Consider the following 23283-nt stretch of genomic DNA (forward strand, 5'->3'; position numbering starts at 1 on the left):
TAAATTTTAATTGCAGATACAGGGCACTGGGCAGGTCAGGGTTAATGTGGTAACATCAATTACTCAGTGACAGTCAGTCGGTGTCAGTGTGGACTCGATCAGATTATACAGTGACAGACAGTCTCTCATAGTGGTGGTAGTAGGAGGCTGGAGGTGGACTAGTAGTAGCCTGGAAAGGAGCACAGCCGCATACATACATTACTCACTCGTGCACTGCAGCCCGCCCCACACATTCAGTGAGTCTCACTCTCCGCCCTAGTTTTTTCAATGGCACATTCAGGAAGCCAATCACGCCGTGAGTAGCGGCACAGCGTAACCAATCAGGTGTGCAGGCACGCGTGATTGGTTCGCTGTGCAGCTAATCACGGCGTGATTGGCTTCCTGAATGTGCCATTGAAAAAACTAGGGAGGAGAGTAAGACTCACTGAATGTGTGGGGCGGGCTGCAGTGCACGAGTTAGTAATGTAATGTATGCTCACCGCTGAAGTGTCCCGGCTTCACGGAAGTCTGAGAGTCCTCCTCCGAGTCCCTTCCCCCTGTAAATATCGTGACCTCGGCAATATGAATATCGCCTACGGCCACAGAACGATAGTCGATATCATATCGACTATCGTTCAGCCCTATAATTTTGTGCCGAATAATTCGGCCTTTTGACTTATTCGGCCGAACACCGAAAGTGCTATTTTTTCTATTTTCGGCCGAATAATGTTCGGCCGCCGAACATTCGGTGCATCCCTAAAATATATATATATATATAATAGCTTTTTGGTCACCCTTGCATCTTTTGCATTGAGAGAAATGTGTCTCTCTCCAGAGTCTCATGTTTAATAGTCAGCAGCCACAACTTTTTCTGTCTTGTATTCCATTTAAAGGATCTTGTGTAGTTCAGCTGTCTTTGTTAAAGGCTATACTGAATACCACAGCCTTGCTTTACTCATTGATGTTTTTTGTGTGTGGCTTGAGGTACAGTAATCTTTTAATAATGCCCCTGTTTGCTTGGACAGCTGCTGTTGAAGCGATCATCTTGCATCCCCCGCGTGCCGGCTGTCAGCTTCCACCAGTACCAGTGACTTGTTACTCTCAGCAGATGTTTCAGGATGTAGGTCACTTGATACAAACACCCTGTGACTCCTTCATTTGCTGTAGATGTGTTTGAGATCATGACCAGGAATCTTCTTCAGAAAAACTTGTTTAGTAGCAATTTGGTAGAAGGTATAGGTGTGAGGATTTTATTTTATTGTAGAGTGCAGATTTCATTATATTAAGCGCATATATTTGAGGCAGAGGTGCTTTCAGTGTGTTACAGGGTGTGTTTTGCTAGCATACGATGTTATGATTGCTTCTTTTCTCTGGGGCAGTGACAGTGTATGTGACTTGTGCCTTAAAGAGGAAGTAAACCCTCCTTTGCAACTTGTACCTATAGGTAAGTCTATAAGGCTTACCTATAGGTACTGTAAATATCTCCTAAACATGTACCGTTTAGGAGATATTTACTTTGCATGCAGCCAGTGACATCACCTGGCGCATGCACTCTGAAGGAATGGCCGCTGGTGCCGTTCGGAGCCCTACGTCGTCTCCTGCGCGCATTCCTGGGAGTGACGTAATCGCGGCTCCAGCCAATCAGATGACAGGATGCCGCAAACCTGGAAGAAGGGCGACCAAACATGTCACCCATGAGAGGTGAACGGTTGGCACTGTGGGGGGCTTCATTCTAAGGTAAGTATTTCATAATGAGCTAGTTTGCGATGCATACTAGCTCATTATGTGTTTCTTTCAGGTGTTTGTGTTTTTTTTTTTTTTTTTAAGTTCTGAGGTTTACAACCTCTTTAAATTAGTAATTTGTACTAGAGCCATGCGCGGGACTGTTTTTTATTAAACCCGCTGAGTGCCGGTTCACACATGTGCGGCTGCGGCGATCGCATGTAATGTCGGAGCCCACTGCTCCTTCATTACATGTGATCGGCTGTGCGGTGCGAGTTTAGTCATACTATATGGCTAAATTCGCACCGCACCAAAGACGCACAGGACTATTTTTTGCAGCTGGATCAGGATCGGATCGCACAGCAGTTCACACTTGTGCGATCCGATCCTGTGCGAACTGCAAGATCGCACTGCGATATGCGATCAAACTGGGGGTGTCGTTAAGATTACATTGACACCCCCAGCGTATCACATATGGCAGTGTGAACTGCCAGGGGTGTGTTTGCGATGCGGGAACAGGCTGCGAATTCGCAGCCTTCCCGCATCTCATAAGTGTGAACCGGGCTGAATGTATGACCAGGACCGCCCGCACCCGCAATGTTTGGGCTCCGCCCGCGCCCGCAGTGTTTGGGCTGCGCCCGCGCCCGCAGTGTTTGGGCTGCGCCCGCAGTGTTTGGGCTGCGCCCGCAGTGTTTGGGCTGCGCCCGCAGTGTTTGGGCTGCGCCCGCAGTGTTTGGGCTGCGCCCGCAGTGTTTGGGCTGCGCCCGCAGTGTTTGGGCTGCGCCCGCAGTGTTTGGGCTGCGCCCGCAGTGTTTGGGCTGCGCCCGCAGTGTTTGGGCTGCGCCCGCAGTGTTTGGGCTGCGCCCGCAGTGTTTGGGCTGCGCCCGCAGTGTTTGGGCTGCGCCCGCAGTGTTTGGGCTGCGCCCGCAGTGTTTGGGCTGCGCCCGCAGTGTTTGGGCTGCGCCCGCAGTGTTTGGGCTGCGCCCGCAGTGTTTGGGCTGCGCCCGCAGTGTTTGGGCTGCGCCCGCAGTGTTTGGGCTGCGCCCGCAGTGTTTGGGCTGCGCCCGCAGTGTTTGGGCTGCGCCCGCAGTGTTTGGGCTGCGCCCGCAGTGTTTGGGCTGCGCCCGCAGTGTTTGGGCTGCGCCCGCAGTGTTTGGGCTGCGCCCGCAGTGTTTGGGCTGCGCCCGCAGTGTTTGGGCTGCGCCCGCAGTGTTTGGGCTGCGCCCGCAGTGTTTGGGCTGCGCCCGCAGTGTTTGGGCTGCGCCCGCAGTGTTTGGGCTGCGCCCGCAGTGTTTGGGCTTCCGCCCGCAGTGTTTGGGCTTCCGCCCGCAGTGTTTGGGCTTCCGCCCGCAGTGTTTGGGCTTCCGCCCGCAGTGTTTGGGCTTCCGCCCGCAGTGTTTGGGCTTCCGCCCGCGCCCGCAGTGTTTGGGCTTCCGCCCGCGCCCGCAGTGTTTGGGCTTCCGCCCGCGCCCGCAGTGTTTGGGCTTCCGCCCGCGCCCGCAGTGTTTGGGCTCCGCCCGCAGTGTTTGGGCTTCCGCCCGCGCCCGCAGTGTTTGGGCTCCGCCCGCGCCCGCAGTGTTTGGGCTCCGCCCGCGCCCGCAGTGTTTGGGCTCCGCCCGCGCCCGCAGTGTTTGGGCTCCGCCCGCGCCCGCAGTGTTTGGGCTCCCTAATTTGTACCTACAGGTAAGCCTATAATAAGGCTTACCTGTAGGTACAGTGAATTAGGGCTGCAACTAACGATTATTGGCCGATAATTTTTTCGATTTAAAAAAAAAAAAAAATCTTACAAGTTTAAAAAAAGGCAATTTATTACTAAGCCCCCGTTCACACTGGGGCGACGCTACTTCGGACCGCGACCTCCGAGGTCGCGGTGCGAGCAGCGCGCCGCGACCTCGGAGCGGCCGCCACGGACTTCATAACATTGAAGTCTATGGCGGTCGCCTCCTGGTCGCCCCAAAAAAGCTCCGGACCCTTTTTCTGAGTCGGAGCGACTTGTGTCGCTCCTATCAGAACGGGTCCGCAGCTTCCCTATGGGAGGCGACCTGCGGCGACCTGTGAGGCGACCAGGTCGCCTCACAGGTCGCCCCAGTGTGAACGGGGGCTTAATGTTCAGTGGTAAATAGCCAACTAAATGGTTAGGGAGCAAAATAATCCACTCCTGAGAATACCAGACAGAAGAGATCTAGATAGAGATGTGTGTGTGTGTGTGTGTGTGTGTGTGTGTGTGTGTGTATGTGTTTTTAATAACATTTGTTCGATTTTCTAATCATTAGTGGGGTCAAATCGATGTTCATTTTTGACCACAGTGACGTGAAGAATAGTAAACGTCTTGGTCAAAGGAATTTTCAGACAGTGAATGGGGTTTTTGTTCAGAAATTATTCATTTTAAAACTGTTAAAAGCAAGTGAAATTTTCAAACGACATTCTTTCTTTCAGCGACTGTTCAAAGATTTTTCGTATGAATACTCGCTGAAAGTAGATGTGCATGGTCAGCATAAGATCGGTTATCACCTATTAGGGCTGGGCGATAAAACGATACAGATAGGTATCGCGATAGTCCCGTGCTCGATAGCAATAAGAAAACTTGAACGATAAATCGAAAAGTCCGCTCCGACGGGTTTAAACTTTTAAAAATGGCGCCGCCCGGCGCCAACACGTCATTGCGCACGCGCCGCCGCCGCTCGGGAGAGGCCGAGAATAGCCGGAATTACACGAGCTGTGGCGGCGGGTGCACAATGACGTATCGGCGACGGGCGGCGCCATTTTTAAAACGAAGGCGCCTCTGGAACAGGTAAGTGAAACAGCTTCACTACCTGCCGTTATGCAGGGCTGCGGGCACACTTCAAGGGATGCAGTGCTGAGGGCATGGTCTACCTGTACCATGCCCACAGCACTGCATCTCCCATAGTATGCCCACAACCCCGGATCCTCTTGTACCATGCCAGTCACCCTGCATTCTCCTGCACCATGCCAGTCACCCTGCATTCTCCTGCACCATGCCAGTCACCCTGCATTCTCCTGCACCATGCCAGCCACCCTGCATTCTCCTGCACCATGCCAGCCACCCTGCATTCTCCTGCACCATGCCAGCCACCCTGCATTCTCCTGCACCATGCCAGCCACCCTGCATTCTCCTGCACCATGCCAGCCACCCTGCATTCTCCTGCACCATGCCAGCCACCCTGCATTCTCCTGCACCATGCCAGCCACCCTGCATTCTCCTGCACCATGCCAGCCACCCTGCATTCTCCTGCACCATGCCAGCCACCCTGCATTCTCCTGCACCATGCCAGCCACCCTGCATTCTCCTGCACCATGCCAGCCACCCTGCATTCTCCTGCACCATGCCAGCCACCCTGCATTCTCCTGCACCATGCCAGCCACCCTGCATTCTCCTGCACCATGCCAGCCACCCTGCATTCTCCTGCACCATGCCAGCCACCCTGCATTCTCCTGCACCATGCCAGCCACCCTGCATTCTCCTGCACCATGCCAGCCACCCTGCATTCTCCTGCACCATGCCAGCCACCCTGCATTCTCCTGCACCATGCCAGCCACCCTGCATTCTCCTGCACCATGCCAGCCACCCTGCATTCTCCTGCACCATGCCAGCCACCCTGCATTCTCCTGCACCATGCCAGCCACCCTGCATTCTCCTGCACCATGCCAGCCACCCTGCATTCTCCTGCACCATGCCAGCCACCCTGCATTCTCCTGCACCATGCCAGCCACCCTGCATTCTCCTGCACCATGCCAGCCACCCTGCATTCTCCTGCACCATGCCAGCCACCCTGCATTCTCCTGCACCATGCCAGCCACCCTGCATTCTCCTGCACCATGCCAGCCACCCTGCATTCTCCTGCACCATGCCAGCCACCCTGCATTCTCCTGCACCATGCCAGCCACCCTGCATTCTCCTGCACCATGCCAGCCACCCTGCATTCTCCTGCACCATGCCAGCCACCCTGCATTCTCCTGCACCATGCCAGCCACCCTGCATTCTCCTGCACCATGCCAGCCACCCTGCATTCTCCTGCACCATGCCAGCCACCCTGCATTCTCCTGCACCATGCCAGCCACCCTGCATTCTCCTGCACCATGCCAGCCACCCTGCATTCTCCTGCACCATGCCAGCCACCCTGCATTCTCCTGCACCATGCCAGCCACCCTGCATTCTCCTGCACCATGCCAGCCACCCTGCATTCTCCTGCACCATGCCAGCCACCCTGCATTCTCCTGCACCATGCCAGCCACCCTGCATTCTCCTGCACCATGCCAGCCACCCTGCATTCTCCTGCACCATGCCAGCCACCCTGCATTCTCCTGCACCATGCCAGCCACCCTGCATTCTCCTGCACCATGCCAGCCACCCTGCATTCTCCTGCACCATGCCAGCCACCCTGCATTCTCCTGCACCATGCCAGCCACCCTGCATTCTCCTGCACCATGCCAGCCACCCTGCATTCTCCTGCACCATGCCAGCCACCCTGCATTCTCCTGCACCATGCCAGCCACCCTGCATTCTCCTGCACCATGCCAGCCACCCTGCATTCTCCTGCACCATGCCAGCCACCCTGCATTCTCCTGCACCATGCCAGCCACCCTGCATTCTCCTGCACCATGCCAGCCACCCTGCATTCTCCTGCACCATGCCAGCCACCCTGCATTCTCCTGCACCATGCCAGCCACCCTGCATTCTCCTGCACCATGCCAGCCACCCTGCATTCTCCTGCACCATGCCCGCCACCCTGCATTCTCACCCTAGGGTCCTTATTTTAAATGGGTAATAAAAAATATCAATATATATCGATATCGACCGATATGAAACGCTGATATCGTGATAGTTTTCAGCCATATCGCCCAGCCCTAACACCTATGCAGTTTGCTTTTCATGCTTTTTGCTGCAATTTGCATTTTATGCTTTTTTTTTATTTATTTTTTTTTTTTTTATTTTTTTTTTGGCCAATTTGTTGTTGGGCTGATTGAAAAACACAACAAACATTGTTATGCTTACCTGCTCTGTGTAATGGTTTTGCACAGAGCAGTCCTGATTCTCCTCCTTCTGGGGACCCCCTGACGCTTCTGGCTCCTCCTGCCCTCAGTGACCCCAATAGCAAGCTGCAAAGTATAGAGTGCCCCTATAGCAAGGAAAAAAAACGTTTGCCTTTTTAGGGTCGTATTAGAATGGTTGTAGTGTTACAACCTTCCCTACACTGGTGCAAGTTTTTTTTTTTTTTTTTTGGGATTCTCCTATCCACTATAGAAACTGATATTTTACTGTATTCACCACCACAGAAAAACTGCTCATGCACTGGCCCTGTTGCTGGGAGCGGACTCTTCAGTCCAAGCAGATGCAAAACGGCAGCAAACTTGGCTGTTTCTTGGGATTGCTGCAGGTGGCTATTGAGAAACAAACGGCTTGCACTGTGGTCACAGAAGATGGTACTTCAACATGCATAAAGATGTGCACTTGGCAAAGGTTTGCTTTAAGATGTGAACGTTGTGGGTTGAGGATTCTAACCTCAAAAGGTTGTCTATGTTGCTCTGTTAAGCCAATTGCACAACTTTATAAACCAGATAACATGCCTAATAAACTAGTGATTTAACCCCTCTGCATCCTGTACTGTTTAGCTCATGGTAAAACCATACAAGAAATGTTGCACTGCAGCATTGTATTTACATGTCACTGACCTGTTATAGTGATAAGGCGGCTACAGTATTAGGCCCCGTTCACACTGGGGCGATCCGACTTCCAGGGGCGACCTCCGAGGTCGCGGTGCGAGCAGCTCGCCGCGACCTCGGAGCAGCTGGCACGGACTTCATGACATTGAAGTCTGACGGTCGCTCCGGGTCGCCCCAAAGAAGCTCCAGACCCTTTTTCTAAAACGGAGCGACTTGTGTCACTCCTATTAGAACGGGTCCGCAGCTTCCCAATGGAAGGCGACCTGTGAGGCGACCAGGTCGCCCCAGTGTGAACGGGGACTTACAGTTGCCTCTCACTTAAGGCAATAGAGCTTTTGGTGGCAATAGGCGGCGCACGTTTCTTTCCTGCAACCACAAGGGTGGCAGGGGGTGCAGTAAGCTCACCCCCGTTGGAAGAAGACTGATTATTGATAGCAGTCGCTAGCGATACTCGCAAGTAGATCTGGCAGGTTGGTTATACCCAAGTTGATCGGTCAACTTGGTACGTTCAGCCTGCCCACACACGGTTCATACTCAGTCTATGGCCGGCCTTACACACAGTGCTATACCCTTTTATTAGTAACAGGTGAAGTCATGGTACTGCTGTATCCTTGCTGCACATCGCAACACTGTAGACACAGATCCCTTGATATGGTTTCCAAGCATTTGTTTTTCCTCTTGATTGAATTGGTAAACTTGACATAAACATGGAAAATTCAGATGTATGCTAAGTACATTACTGTGTGTTAATCAAAATAGCTCATTTTGTTTTCTGCTACCTATGTTTGGTAAAAAAAATCACAAGTGTATTTTGATTGGTTTGCGCAAAAGTTATTGCGTTTACTAAGGGAAAGATTTTTGTCGTTGTTGTTTTTTTTTTTTTAATGAGTAATGGCGGCGATCTGCGATTTCCCACCCCCCCCCCCCCCCTCGGGACTGCGACATTGCGGCAGACAGATCGGACCCTTGACTGACATTTTTGACACACTTTTGGGGGGACCAGTGACATTACTACAGTAATCAGTGCTATACATATGCACTGTTACTGTAAAAATGACACTGGCAGGGAAGGGGTTAACTTTATTGGAGAGGGAGGGGGTTAAGTGTGTCCCTAGGGGCGTGATTCTAACAGCACAGATCAACAGTCCTACATAGCACCGTTAGATCAGTGCTTTTACACAGGGAAGAATGACAGGCGGCTTTGTTTACATTAGCCGCCTGCCTTTCTCCCTTCACAGCGGACGATCGCGAGTGACCGGCGGACATCGGGTCTGCCGCTCACACGCACGGAGGTGTCCGTGAACGAGCCGAGGCAGGAGCGTGCCTCTGGCGGCGCCCGCTTCTATTGGCTCCCAGGCTAGTGACGTACACGTACGTCAACTTTGCCTGGCCGGGGCTGACCGCCGCAGTATATGTACTTGCGGCGGTCGGCAACCGGTTAAAATATGCAGTCAGTTGCAGTACAGTATTGTAAAGTCATGAAAGTTGTTTTTATATTTTTTTTTCTCTGAATTCTATGCATTTAAGTTAAAAAGCAGCCTGTGTGTAGTAGCACCCCTATTACCTGTGTCCCCTCTGTCCAGCAATGTTCTTGAGTCCCTCAGCCGTCCTGGGACTCTCCCTCCTGATGACTGAGATACAGCCGCAGCACCATCGGCTACTGCGGTTGTCAGTCAGTGAGCCAATCAGGAGGGGGGGGGGGGGTCGGGGCGAACAGCAGTTCAGTGTCTCAATGAACACAGGGAGCTGTGTCTCAGCTTGGGTGCCCCCATAGCAAGCTGCTTGCTGTGGGGGCACCCAATAGGAGGGAGGAGCCAGGAGCACTGAAGAGGGACCCGAGAAGAGGAGGATCCGGGGCTGCTCTGTAGAAAACCAACTGCACAGAGGAGGCAAGTAAAAAAAAAAAAAAAAAATTGTTATAAGACTTTACAATCAGTTTAACATATTTCATGCAAAAAAATTTAACAAGGCCTCATGCACCCTGAACATTTTTGCTAATCTCTTCTAGACTCCTTGCCTCTGGCAAAAAAAACGCTTTCTTAACGCATGTAACACTTAAGTGCGTCAAGCTGTTAGGCGTTAATTTCTTTGGCAAGAAAAATAATTTATTCTTGCCATTGAAATGAATTAAAGCTCAAGCACTAAGCGTTTGTTTACATGCGTCAAGTGGTTTTCTGGCAAAACACTGCTGCTTCTGGTCTAGCTGGCCGTGCTTTCTGCCTACCAAATGCCTGTGTGGGCATACACACAGGCTAAATGCATGGGCGTATCGAGGCAAGAGAAAAAGCCATACGCCCCTAACATCTACTTTAAAAACATCCATTGTGCGTGGGGCTTTCTTCACAAATATATGAATATCTGCTTCTTTTACTTTCAGATTTAAAAAAAAATCTACCCTGTGATTACATTGTTTGTATTTTCTGCCTTTCACCTGTTACAGTAACAGCATTTCCCTTCTGTTTTACCAACAGGTGACCGAGTTGGTTTTAGACAATTGCCGGTCTAGTGATGGAGAGATTGAAGGTTTGAGTGACGGGTTGAAAGAGCTGGAATTCCTCAGCATGGCGAACGTAGAACTTTCTTCTCTGGCAAAGCTTCCGCAGCTGTCAAAACTCAGAAAAGTAAGTCATGTTTTTCTTTTTCCCCAAGATTGTGTAGCCGGATGCAATTTACTAACCCTAAGTTTAGTGATTTGGCAATGACTGATGTCTTGTAATGTCGAGTTAAGCTTCACGACAGCTGCCGAGTGATACGATCTACTAGACATTCTAATGGACGTTACAGTGCATTGTGTAGCTTAACCAGCTGTCAAGCATTGTTTATAATCATTGGCTGGTAGACTGTTGTAGCAGTCAGGAGTGTTTAAAATGTGAAAAGTAAGGGATGGATTTTCAGATATTAGCATTCACACTGCCCTCGGTCGACGTCTTTGCGGGATTGCAGTTGACGGCCCTCCCTTAATTGTTACATCAGATCCTCAGACCCCCCCCCCGACGGCTTCCAAGGGCATGGAGCCTGTCGTAGATGTGGGCAATTCTCTTCGGCTCATGAGGTTTAAGGCTTAAAACTTAAGGCAAGGGATTAAGTCGGGGCCTCCACCGGAGGTTCCAGTAGGGCCTGGTCTGGCAAGCCACGAGCGGGCTCTTCCAGACCTGCGGACAAGGCTGCCTTGACATGAAGGGGCGCCCTCACCCATATCTGGGGTGGGGGGGAAGTCTTCGCTGGTTTCCGGATCCATGGAACTCCCTGGTACAAGACAAGTGGGTCCACAAATTTATTCGGTCAGGCTACAAGATCTAAGTTCGGTATTATCCTCTGAAAAGGTTCTTCCCTTCCAACCTGCACTTCTCCCCAGATCGCCTACAGGGTCTATTTGGGGCAGTGTTATTTTAAGGTGATTGCCAGTCCCGACCTTAAAACTTTTTCGGGGGTTTTTACTCAAACCTCTTTACAGTTCCCAGGAAGGAAGGCAAGGTACATCCAATTCTGAACCTCATGGCCCTAAACTGCTTACAGAAGTTCCACATGAAGTCTATTTGCATGATAATGGAGTCCCTACAACAGGGGGTTTTCTTCTCACTTCTATCGACATCATCAAGGATGCCTACCCGCACATTTTAATATGTGCCGGTCACCAGCGCTTCCTTTTTTTTTTTTTCCCATGGGTGAGGAGCAGTATCAGTTTGTGGTGTTGACCTTGGGTCTCTCCTTGAGTCTAACAAGTGTTGGCCCCGGTGCTGGCATTCTTTGAGTCAGTGGGGGATTGCAGTATTGGTGTACCTGGGCGATCTTCTGTGAGTGGAGTCCTGTTAACTCTGTGGGAGTTTTGTTGCATTCGGAACCTTCAGAAGTCTGTCTTGATTTTGTCCTCCAAACTGGACTATATGGGTCTGACTCTGGACTCGGCCTCAGCCAGAGTTTCTTCCTCTGGAAGAACTCCAGACATTGTAGGAGACAATTCAGCTTCTGTTAAACAGACTGTCATTCCTCGGGTTGCATGCGGGTGCTGGGCCTGATGGCGTCCACCTTCGAGATGGCCTGTTTGCACAGTTTCACACAAGATCTCTGCAGAAGATTCTGGTGAAATGGGACTAGGATCCACGGTCTCTAGAGGTGGCTTCGTTCTCCGGCGCTTCGACAGAAAATCCTTCTCCCCCTGTACTGGATGGTTGTCGCCACAGATGCCAGCCTGTCCGGGTGGGGAGATGTCCTCAGCACAGATGTGCTCAGGGGGTCTGGACTCTTGCTATCATAAGTGTAAACCCAGAACCCATTGTAGCTAACGGGTGAGTATATCAGCATATTCAATGATGGGTGGGAGACAGGTGGTTGAGCTGATGGCATCTGCTATGAGTCTTACTGTCTTGGGGAGATATGGACTTGAATCCAAAGTAACATTACTCCAAGGGCCCCACATGTAGTGTCTCTTTCGTTCCCACTGACGGTGAGTACCGTCGCCGCAGGAACAAAGGATCCCTGTGTTCATCTGACAGAACGTCTGTCTTGTTTTCATAGGCAGACCGCTGTTCTGTCTCTATAGGGATGCGATTGCAGGTGGCCTGGGGACAACGCGATGTCTGCCGGACCCGCTGATTGGCTTCCCCTCTGGCCAATTGGCGCATGTGCCCCCACTGGCTATTACACGAAAATATGTCCGTTTTTGCGTAATGGAGTCGACCTGCCGCAGTAAAGTGCAGCGGCAGGTCAGAAAGTGGTTACAATTTTAAACGGCCACTTCCCGCCCGCCCTATAGGCCATTGCCGGCAGGAAGGTGGTTGCATTATCCTGACCCGCCGTCATGACGTCGAGCAGGATAATGCGCTGGCGTGCAAAGCGGCGATTGGTGCTGCGGTGTCACTCTGACACACCGCACCTCCGATCTTGGTAAAGAGCCTACTGACGTAGGCTCTTTCCATGTGACCGGCTGTGTCCAATCCCAGCTGGTCACATAGTAAATAGGAAGAGCCGCTGATCGGCTTTCCTCAGTTCGTGCCTGACTGGCACAAGTAGAGCCGATCTGTGGCTCTCGTGACAGGGAGGGGTCTGTGCTGGTAATCGGAGCATTGATTACCAGTGCAGACCCTTGGGGGGGGGGGGTGCTACTAATGCCACCAGGGATGGTAATTGGGGCTCAAGGAGCCTGGCAGTGGTGCCCTCCCCATCAGTGCTGCCCACCATTGCCACCCACCAGTGCCCATTGCCCGTCAGCGCCCACCAATGCTGCAATCATTGCCCATTAGTGCCACCCCATCAGTGCCTGTCAGTGCGGCCTCATCAGTGCAGAAAAAACGTATCGATTTACAAAATTTTATAACCTAAATATCCTTTTTTGCTACACAAAAAAAAGAAAAAGCCTTGCAGTTATCAAATACCACCAAAAGAAAGCTCCATTTGTGGGGAAAAAATGACATAAATTTGGTTTAGTTACAGTGTTGCATGACCGCAGTTGTCATTCAAAATGCAACCGCGCTAAACGCTGAACATTGGCCTGGGCAGGAAGGGGGTGTAACTACCCTGTTTTGAAGTGGTTAAAAGTAAACGGAAAAATAAAGTGCTTGAAAAATAGTAACTTGTTAAATGGTTTCCCAAAACTGCACACTGACCCTATAGCAGAATCTTCTGTCACACTTCATACCCCTCCCACCATAGCAGTGACCTCGGTCCCCCTGTGAATATTGGCCCTAATATTCGGCCACTCGGATAATTCGTCAACCCCTACATTTTAAGAATATTCAATCTTTCAGCCCTTCAACAGATGGGTAAGCAGCAGTTCATACCGGGTTTGTGAAATTGTGTAATCCGTGCTTTACATGACAGAGCTGCTGCTATAGGCCTCAAACACTAACCTATGATAACAAATGTGTTTTTATGTCTTTTAGTTGGAGCTCAGTGACAACAGTATCTCAGGAGGCCTGGAGGTGTTAGCAGAAAGGTGTCCTAACCTCACTTATCTCAACCTAAGTGGTAACAAAATCAAGGATCTGAGCACAGTGGAAGCTCTTGTAAGTGTCTTCATCCATGTGTTTTTGTCTTTTTTTTTTTTTTTCCCCACTAGAGTGATAATTTTAAGTTTTTGTGTCCAGACTTTTCATATCAGTCAGCGTCTGTGCTTTTTAATACAACTGGAGTTGATAATCCCTTTAAATACCTTGTAATTACAAAGAAATACTGGCTAATGTGCAAGAAATGTGACTCCTAATTGCTTGCTGTAGGCTAATACAGCATTTTAGTGGAAATTGATGAAAATGGAGCAAATAAGTTAGTTGGTTGGGTTTCTATACATCAAAAATACGAAATGACCTGTTTATTTGAGGTTGACCTGTTATAGCCAATGCGGCTATGTTGGGTCACCACATGTGTACCTTGAGTTTAAATTCATTTTAACTGATGTTAGTTATCATGAGAAGACCGGTATTTTCTTCTGCTTGTGTTTTGGACAGTTTTAAGTCAGGGATCCTAAAACTACGGCCCTCCAGCTGTGGCGGAACTACACATCCCATGAGGCATTGTAAAACTCTTGACATTTAGGCATGATGGGAATTGTAGTTCCTGAACAACTGGAGGGCCGTAGTTTTGAAGTCTCCTGGTTTAAGTGCTGGTTCACATTTGTGCGATGCGGGAACGCTGCGGCCTGATCCATCCACACCTCTGGCAGTTCACACTGCCATATGCGATACGTAGGGGGTGTCAATTAAGAGTTAACGACACCCCCAGTTGCGATTCGCACAGAATCGGATCGCACTAGTGTGAACCACCATGCGATCCGATTCTGCTGCGGATAAAAAAAGCCTCATGTACGAGTTTAGTGCGAATTCAGCCATACAAAGCGTGTGGCTGAAATTCGCACTGCACAGAGATCGCATGTAATTTAGGAGCAGTGCGCTCCGAATTACATGCGATCTCCGCGATCGCACTAATGTGAACCGGGGCTTATTGCTTTATTTATATATGTATGTGTGTATGTATGTGTGTGTATGTATGATTGATATATATATATATGTGTGTGTGTGTGTGTGTATATATATATATATATATATATATATATATATATATATATATATATATATATATATATATATATGTATGTTTATGATCCGCCATTTTTTAAGTACTTAAGCTACTATACGTGTATAAAATCCAAGCACTAGTTGGGTTAATATAACATTTTACCGGATTTATTGCACTTTTAAACTTTTCCTTTTTTCTGATCGGACCCTTTTTTATTTTTTTATTTTTTATTTTTTTTTTTTTGCAGACAAATTTAAAAAATCTCAAGAGTTTGGACCTCTTTAATTGTGAGATCACCAACATAGAAGATTATAGAGACAAAATATTTTGCAAACTTCCACAAATCACATACTTGGATGGCTTTGACCAGGAAGATAATGAGGCCCCAGACTCTGAAGACGAGGAAGAGGATGACGGTATGTTTCACACCCGTAGTCTGGCATATCATACACAGGCTTTGCTACCGCAGGCCCAGGCTTTAAAAGTGGAGGGTTTCACACACCGCATAAGAGAAACCTCAGTCTGTACTTTATTGCTTTGCTAGAACGATCAGTCAGGTTGACCTGTCTTATGAAGTGGAGGTTCTGATTGGCTCCAAGCTGGAGCAACCAAAGCTTGATGCTAAAAGCCTTGTGGACTGGCATACATATAGTTGGGGTCACCCACAGAGGTCATCTGAGATATAGGAATGCCAGCCCATATGACTGGCCATCCTTCTGGATTGAAATTGTCCGCAGGGGCAGGAATTTTAGAATTTCACTAACGGTAAATCATTTTAATTTAACCCTGAACATTTTTTTTTTTTTTTTATAAATCATTATTTGGCTTTACTGTGTATCAATCTTGTAACTTGAATCTCAGAATAGGTACAGGAACTCCGCCCCCCCCCCCCCCCTTCTGAGCCATTTGTCTCCGCCACACTGCCAACCTCCAAGCACCATCCTTTGGTTCCACCCTCTACCCATCTCCCAGTATCGCCCCTTCTAGAGAATACAGGACCAAGTAAAATTTTGTGGTGCTTTCCAGCAACAATGGATTCCCCAGCAACACTAGACCCCAGCAGCAACAGATTTCACAGAAGCCAGCCCAGCTTTAATATACTCTCCAGCAGCCAGTAACAATAGACCCCTCCCTAAACAGTAGATCCCTTCCAGCAACAATATATTGCTCATCAGCAACAATAGACCTCCCCAGCAAAAATAGATCCCAGCAGCCATCAATAGACCCCTCAACAGTACATTTCTTCCAGCAACAATAGATCCCCCAACCAGCAACAATATTGGACCACCTCAGCAATAATAGCCCAGCATGGAAAAATATATTCATGACATAACTCAAGTCCTGGTTATTGCCTCTAAAGTCCCACCCTTCAGGGGAATTTTTCTATGGTCTACCTTACAGGGATGTTGGCAATTCCCAGGGTAAACACTGAACCCGAATAATTGTTTCTAGCATGGAAAAATAAATCTTCAGAAACAATAGATCCCCCCCCCCCCCAGCAGCCAGTATCAATGGACCCTTCAGCGCACCCCTTGCCATTACATACATTCAGTCCTGGAGGTGCCGGAACTGTCCCCCCCCCCCCCCCCCCCCCCCAACGTTCCCGCTGAAAAAAAGCCCTGCATAGCAGAATAGAAGTCCTGTTTTTGCTAATGTGGTGTTATGTAAGTGTCTGATTCTAGATCAGGAATGTATAGAGCTGCACGTCCCATAATTAAGTTGAGCAAGTAAAAAATGCTTTCTAATGCAGCCTGGTAATGTCCCATAAATGCACACTGTGTATAATCCAGGTTGGGCTGAATCAGGAAATGACTGCAGCAATGCATTGTTCAGACAGCTTTCATACTTTATTCTTTTTGTTATGAAGAGGGCGAATACGAATATCCTGAAGATGAAGAGGATGAGGCCGGCCCTCCAGGAGAATATGAGGAAGAAGACGAGGAGGGTGAATCTGACTTGGGGGAGGAGGAAGAGGAAGTTGGGCTATCCTATTTAATGAAAGAAGAGATACATGTAAGTTCAATTTGTTCCATCTATGTATACAGCACACATTATCCTGCTTTTTACATCAGGTATTCTCTCATCTTTGAGAAATATTACACTGATTCACCAAGTGTGAGACTATAGGTCCTCGCGCTTGTGGTGATTAAAGTGCTCTAATTTTGTGTATAAAACAATTTAAATTAAATGATAGAAATAAATGTGCAAGCTGCTTGCTGCAAGAAAAAGTGCTAGTGCTCTTAAAGGATGTGAATTGGTGGTTGCAGCGCTGCTTAAAATATACTGTGCAAATTCACTTATAAATTAGCTTCAAAAAATCATAAATCTATCAAAATATAATGTCCACAAATAGATCCTTCAATGGAATAAAGTGCTTTGGTGCTAAATCCGTGCTCGATATGGGGTCACCCCCCATGGTTATCTACTTACCACAATGTGGTTAAAAGCAGGCATGAAGTGCTGATTGTATTCTGTGCATAGCTTCAATGCTGTTAGAGGAAATCTTACCAGTATAATCCTTGGAAGTAGTGAGTCCCGAGTTACCAGAAAAAACTCAAGTGTCTGACTCCAATAATCTTTAGAGATCTTCCCCGGAGACAGCCGACTGATGAGAGGTAAGTACAGCGCAGGGAGGACAGTACTGGGGGTGTGTAGGTGACCCGCTGATGATGAATGAACTCTGCACTCCCGACCCGAGACAACCGAACAAGAACGTGTGCATTTATGGGACATTACCAGGCTGAAGATTATTGGAGTCAGACACTTGAGTTTTTTCTGGTAACTCGGGACTCACTACTTCCAAGGATTATACTGGTAAGATTTCCTCTAACCGCATTGAAGCTATGCACAGAATACAATCAGCACTTCATGCCTGCTTTTAACCACATTGTGGTAAGTAGATAACCACGGGGGGTGACCCCATATCGAGCACGGATTTAGCACCAAAGCACTTTATTCCATTGAAGGATCTATTTATGGACATTATATTTTGATGGATTTATGATTTTTTTGAAGCTAATGTATTTATTTATAAGTGAATTTGCGCAGTATATTTTAAGCAGTGCTGCAACCACCAATCCACACTGATTCACCAAGAACCAGTTTGGTTTTCAAGATCTCTTGACCGTTTCTAGGAAATCTGTTAAAACCTTTTTTTTTTTTTTTTTCCCTTAACATACAGTAGTTTAAAGGATACATACATTGTATGTTACCAAAGAGCACCTGCCCGATTCCCTCATTGTAACAGGGGGGGCAAAGATCCTCTACCTGCACCTGCTGTCACAATTCAAAAACAGAGTGGCCGTGCGGGGCTCCTCCCACATAATGCATAGTTTCCTGTGAGTGAACTACTAATACCGTCTGCCATTGCGGCTTGTAGTTCTCATTGAACTGCGAGGGTGCTGGTGAGCACTCTGGTAGCTTAATTCTTCCTGTAGGTCATTAAATGTCTGCCTGATCTGACAGGCCATCCTTTCATGTTTTTGATGCTTGGCTTACACTGCTTGGACCAATTGGACATCTGTGGTGCCTGATTTGGTTGATTGCCATACTGCTCTCCACGCTCCTGGGCTACCTTACATGTCTTCTGTGGTCTAGCAATGGGTCCTCCTGATGACGGTTGATTTCCTGTGAGCCCAGGGTGTCCAGGACCTCCCCCTGGAGGCACTTCATACAACAGCCTTCAACCCGAAGGAGAATGCTGTGGAGAGCTGCGCCGTGTTGTAGCAGCATTAAGGATCCGCATTCAGACGATTTAAAAAGATAGTGGGTGTGAAGTTTATAATCGGATTTGGGGTGCAGAGGTTGTCTTTTAGAGACAAACTGTATAATGTCTTGTGATTAGGTTTCCTCGTTCATTTTCCTCATACTACATTGGTGATTGTGAAAAAGTGATTTAAAAAGGTTTCAAATTGCCCTTGAGTTAATGGCACATGAGGAGGCTTATTTTTTGGCCAGGAAAGTAACATATGAATGTGTGGGTGTGCATCATGGTGTTTAACCCCTTCAGGCCTACGAAACACAAATATGCGGCCTCGGTTTGAAGGGGTTGCACCGGGGTGATGCAGCTAGAGCATCTCCCTAGTATCATTGTTTAGAGGCAACAGTCGGCTTTCTTTTAATAACTGATGCGGCAGAGCAGCCATTTAGTGGTTGTTAGGAGCAGGAGGGGATGTCCAGGAGACCCGAGCCAACATATCCGGCTGGCCGAAGACCTGAAGAAATCCAGATTCGACTTTTATCGCGTCTCCAATATAGAAATCCAGAAGCGATGTCATGACCTCACTTTTGGGTACTGGAACCTTAAAGGTGCCAGATTTAAAAACATTTTGTAGCAGCCAAACTTGGCATTAAGTGCAGAGGAGGGATTTTGGGGTCTTTTACTTAAGTCACTGCCTATTGTCACAAGGGATGTTTAAATTGGGGTAACGTTACTGTGTTTTTTTTTTTTTTTTTCCCAGAAACTTTCGTTTGAAAGAATGCTACGCAAATATCGTGTGACCTAAAATATTGCAGCAATTGCCTTTTTTTTCTTCTCTAGGGTCTCTGTTAAAACGAAAAAATATTTGGGGGTTCAAAGTGATTTTCTAGCAAAAAACGATTTTAACTTTTTAAGCAACATATGTCAGAAAAAGGCCTAGGCTCCAAGGGTTAACGAACCCTACTAGCAGGCTGGAGCGTTTCCCAAATTCCTACTTGTAATGCATTGCATACAATAAAAGGTGGGTGGAGATTGGGTGGCCTTCAGGTACCCATGTCACCTGTCCTATGACAATGGCTGCTTGCAGTGAGATGATCAAATACTGTTCTGTAAATAGGCAAGTTAAAAAAAATTGTAGTTTTTTTGGAGACCCCCCTTATCAAGCAAGGTTTTTATTCCTTTTTTTTTCTTTAGGATGAAGAGGATGACGATGATTATGTTGAAGATGGTGCTGAGGGAGAAGAGGAAGAGGATGAAGAAGGTAAGTGAATAGAATACTGAATCTTTACGGGCATGTCCTACATCAACTGGTGATCCAGAGAAGCAGAAAACCTGCCTTGTATAGAATAAATTCTGGCAGGGATATGTTATGGAGGGGAAGATTTATCTTTGTAGAAACATGGAGATAGGTGAGCCATAGTAGGGTGCAGCAGATTTTTTTTTTTTTTTTTTTTTTCTCACAGCTTGAGGGGTTTGAATGACGTATTAACACTAGCTGTCCAAAGCTCGCCACCAGCAGTAGAACTGTAGGTACATTGTTAGTGAAAGGCCCCATGCACATAGGGTATTTGATTTTCTCCTTTGAATGCCTTAAGCACCTAGCAAGAAAAAGCTGCTTAAAAAAACGTGGCTAAAGCTATGTATTGCACATGCGGTTTGGCGCTTAAGCGTTTGAGAGTGAATGGATGCCATTGGAATGCGTTACCATGCCTAAATGCATCTAGCACAGGACACGTAGACTAATTTAATGCATCACAATGGCTTTATTACAGCTAAACTCCAGGCAGATTTAAGGCTCATTAACCAGTTTTTAACTGCCCCGCGTACTTTTACTGCAGTAGGGCGGCCCGGCTGTGTAAAATCACGTACAGTTATGTGATTCACACGCGCCCGCAGTCCCCGCGGAAATCAATGATTTATGGCCTGGACCTGCTGATCGGTTCTGACCAATGGAAGAACCTCCTGTGTTATGTAAACAGGCACAGGAAATTATGTAATCTCCACTCCTGGAGCCCCTTTGGGTTCCAGCGAGCGAGCATCTACTAAGAGTACACAAGCACTACACTGACACCAGTACACATGGGCACATTATTCACCCCCCAGTTAAATCTTTTACTCCCTGTCAATGTCACTATATACAGTGTACGGATAATTTACTGATTGCTGTATTGGAGTCACTAGTGACGCCAGTTAGCGGTAGTGGTAGTCCAGATAGGTTTAGGGTACCAACCATATATTCACTAATAAAGGTTTAACCCCATGATCACCCCCAGTTAACTTTCACTCCCTGTCGGTTCCATTAGCACTGTACAGATTTTTTTCTGATCACGGTTTCACGGGTAACGCTAGTTAACGACAGTGTCCGTCATAGTATAGCGTCAATGTCCCGCCACATAGTCTCTAAAGTTTTACCCTGTGACCTAACACTATATACCTCCATTACTAGTATAGTGTCTGAACGGATCAATATTTTTGATCAGAACTATACTAGCATCCACAATAGTTTAGTGTTCCCAAAAAGCGGCATTAGTAGGATCAGCCCTGACACCTGCGTTTAGCCACCCAGCCCACTCAAACAAGTGCAGTATCAATAGACCACTGTCACTTCCAATGCGAAGCACACAAAATCACTGTCCCTTCCAATACACAGCACACAAAACCACTGTCACTTCCAATACACAGCACACAACCACCATGTTAGCAGAGTCAGGCCTGTTGATCTTGACAGGATTCTAGTGAGCTGAACTTGCTTTGCTCTGTGCTTTTGCTGCCTATTCAGTTATATTGTTCTTAGTTAGCTCTAAGGACTATAGAATCATGTCCTTGTATGTTAAGGACAACTGAAAAGCGCCGATTGGTCTGCAACGATCTGAGGGTAACACTGGCAAAAATACAAAAATAGCAGTGTTTCCCTTCTTAAAGATGGCGCCGGACACGCTTGACTCCTCCTCTCATGCGTCATTTCCGTTTTGGAAAAAACGCGATATGAGGAGAGGCCGGCTGCCCACGTCACTGCCCATTGCCTTCTGGGAGTGATTACAAACAGCTCCCATGAGGCAATGCAGAACAGGAAGTGACGACAGCAGCTGAGGAGGGGGAGGAAGTGAACTTTAGAATACCCTAAAAAGAAGGTAAACACCAAAAAAAATGCCCAATTGAGAATTGACAGCCCAAACTAAAACTTTTAAGTTGTAAAACAGGGGTGGAATTCCCAATTTTAGCTTCTGCCTGGAGCTCAGCTTTAAACACGCCCAAAGTTTTTAGTTTCAAGGTAAAACATTACACGTTGTGAAAACACACCATCGATTCCTGTCAAGATGAGGGCCGATTTCCTCACTTCACTTTTTGTGAATCTTATGTGTGATTGACTGTCTAGAAAACGTTTTTTTCTAATCCACGTGGTTTCTTCCCCAGAAGAGGAAGCCGTAGAACGCGGTGAAAAGAGAAAGCGGGAAGCAGAAGATGAAGGCGATGAAGACGAGGATTGAAGCTCCAGTTGTGGAACACTAGGACCAGTCTTTCTGAGCCCCTGGGGTTGATAATAGAGCGATAATGCAGATGTGTATGTCTGTACCTGTAAAATAGATGTCCCTACAGAATTTAACATGTAACTTTTTATAGAAAAAAAAAAAGGTGTGGTTTTACAATTTTTGTGCCCTTTTTATCATTCCAGTTAAGACAATTGAGATCCTTTTTTTAGTTATCCTCCATAGAATAAATATCCTTCTGAACTTCCTTTCGCACTGCCTTTCAAGTCCCAGAGGCATAGCAGGCTCCTTGGGGAATGAAGAGGTTAATCAGTATGACTATTAAACACACATCAAAAATTTTTTAAAAGACGATCGTGGCTCCTTGTACAAAGTTTGTTCTTAAAAGTAGAGAAAACAATGGTATTAGTAAGCTTGTACCTTTGATCACTTATTTGTGATTTAAAATAAAACTGGTCAAATGCTACAACAAAGTTAACAAAGTGGAGTAGGGCAGTGGTCCTCAACTCCGGTCCTCAGGGCCCACTTACGGGCCCGATTTTAAGTATTACCTTGGGGAGATGCAGACTAGAGTACTGCAATCACTGAGCAGCAAATGAGATCACCTGGGATGTATTTCAGTTATCTTGCAAACCTGGCCTGTTAGTGGGCCCTGTAGGCCAGGGTTGAGGACCACTGGAGTAGGGTAATGAATCGCAGCGCCTGTGTATCGCTTGCATAGATGAATTGTGTAAAGCTAGCATGCATGATCTGTGATGCTTGGACTGTGGAAGGTGCTCAGACGTAATCATTAAACCAGAACAATGATTGGTGTACGAAGTGTGGTTACCTATGGCAAGCTATAGCATTTCACTTTTCTATGATCAGTGGTAAAGGTAACCCTGCCTCTACGTTACAGCACTTGTAAGATAATGCCCATGTATGCACTTCCTAGCAGCTGCAAAATAGGTCTGTGTTCCTCAATAGCTCAAGCTTCTAAATCATTTTCCAAGGCCCTATTCACACCTGAGCGTTTTTCAGCTCCTGAATCGCTCATCTCTGGAGCTCAAATGCCCAACAAGCAAAATCCCATTCATTTCAATGGTCCCTGTTCACATCTGAGCGTTTTGTCGCCTGAAGATAAAATATATGGGCTTCTTTTGTGGCAGATTACAAGCATTTCTGGGCAGATGCCAATGCCTGCCTCCAAAAAACACCTGAAAAAGATACGCTCAGGCTCCATTCACACCTGAGCGTATCGTTTTCGGGCATTTTTTTGCAGCTGTTTGGAGGCAGGCATTGACATCTGACCACAAGCGCTTGTAATCTGACAAAAAAGCGCAAGCTTCAAGCGTTTTGCATCAGGCAAAAAAATGCTCAGGGGCCATTGAAATGAATGGGATTTTGCTTGTTGGGTGTTTTGGAACTTCATAGATGAGCCTTTTATGAGCTGAAAAAAGCTCAGGTGTGAACAGGGCCTGAATGGAGGCTAAGCATTCAGTCATGTGCCACCATACTAACTCCTTGCTGTATAAGACTGCTGTCTATATTTATGTTGCAATGCAGAGTGGGGTCTTTAGATATTTACACCATATAATGTAGTTTAGAGATCCTCTGAATCGAAAACTGGTTTAGACCAGGGGTCTCCAAACTACGGCCTTCCAGTTCAGGAACTACAATTCCCATCATGCCTAGTCATGTCTGTGCATGTCCGAGTTTTACAAT

The 23283-nt window shown here is 47.5% G+C and overlaps 1 protein-coding gene across 1 annotated transcript in view; it reads left to right on the forward strand.

Annotated features, from left to right (window-relative positions):
- Nucleotides 1-21933, forward strand: part of ANP32E (acidic nuclear phosphoprotein 32 family member E) — a 36802-nt gene extending 14869 nt beyond the window's left edge. Inside the window, exons 2-7 of the mRNA XM_082275183.1 lie at nt 9855-10004; nt 13263-13385; nt 14639-14807; nt 16259-16404; nt 19286-19352; nt 21506-21933. Of these exons, the coding sequence (XP_082131309.1) occupies nt 9855-10004; nt 13263-13385; nt 14639-14807; nt 16259-16404; nt 19286-19352; nt 21506-21579 (729 nt within the window). The 3' untranslated portion in view covers nt 21580-21933. The remainder of the gene's footprint in view (nt 1-9854; nt 10005-13262; nt 13386-14638; nt 14808-16258; nt 16405-19285; nt 19353-21505) is intronic.
- The last annotated feature ends 1350 nt before the right edge of the window (nt 21934-23283 follow it).

Source organism: Pelophylax lessonae, assembly GCF_965119305.1.
Source record: "Pelophylax lessonae genome assembly, chromosome: 13".
NCBI lineage: Eukaryota > Metazoa > Chordata > Amphibia > Anura > Ranidae > Pelophylax > Pelophylax lessonae.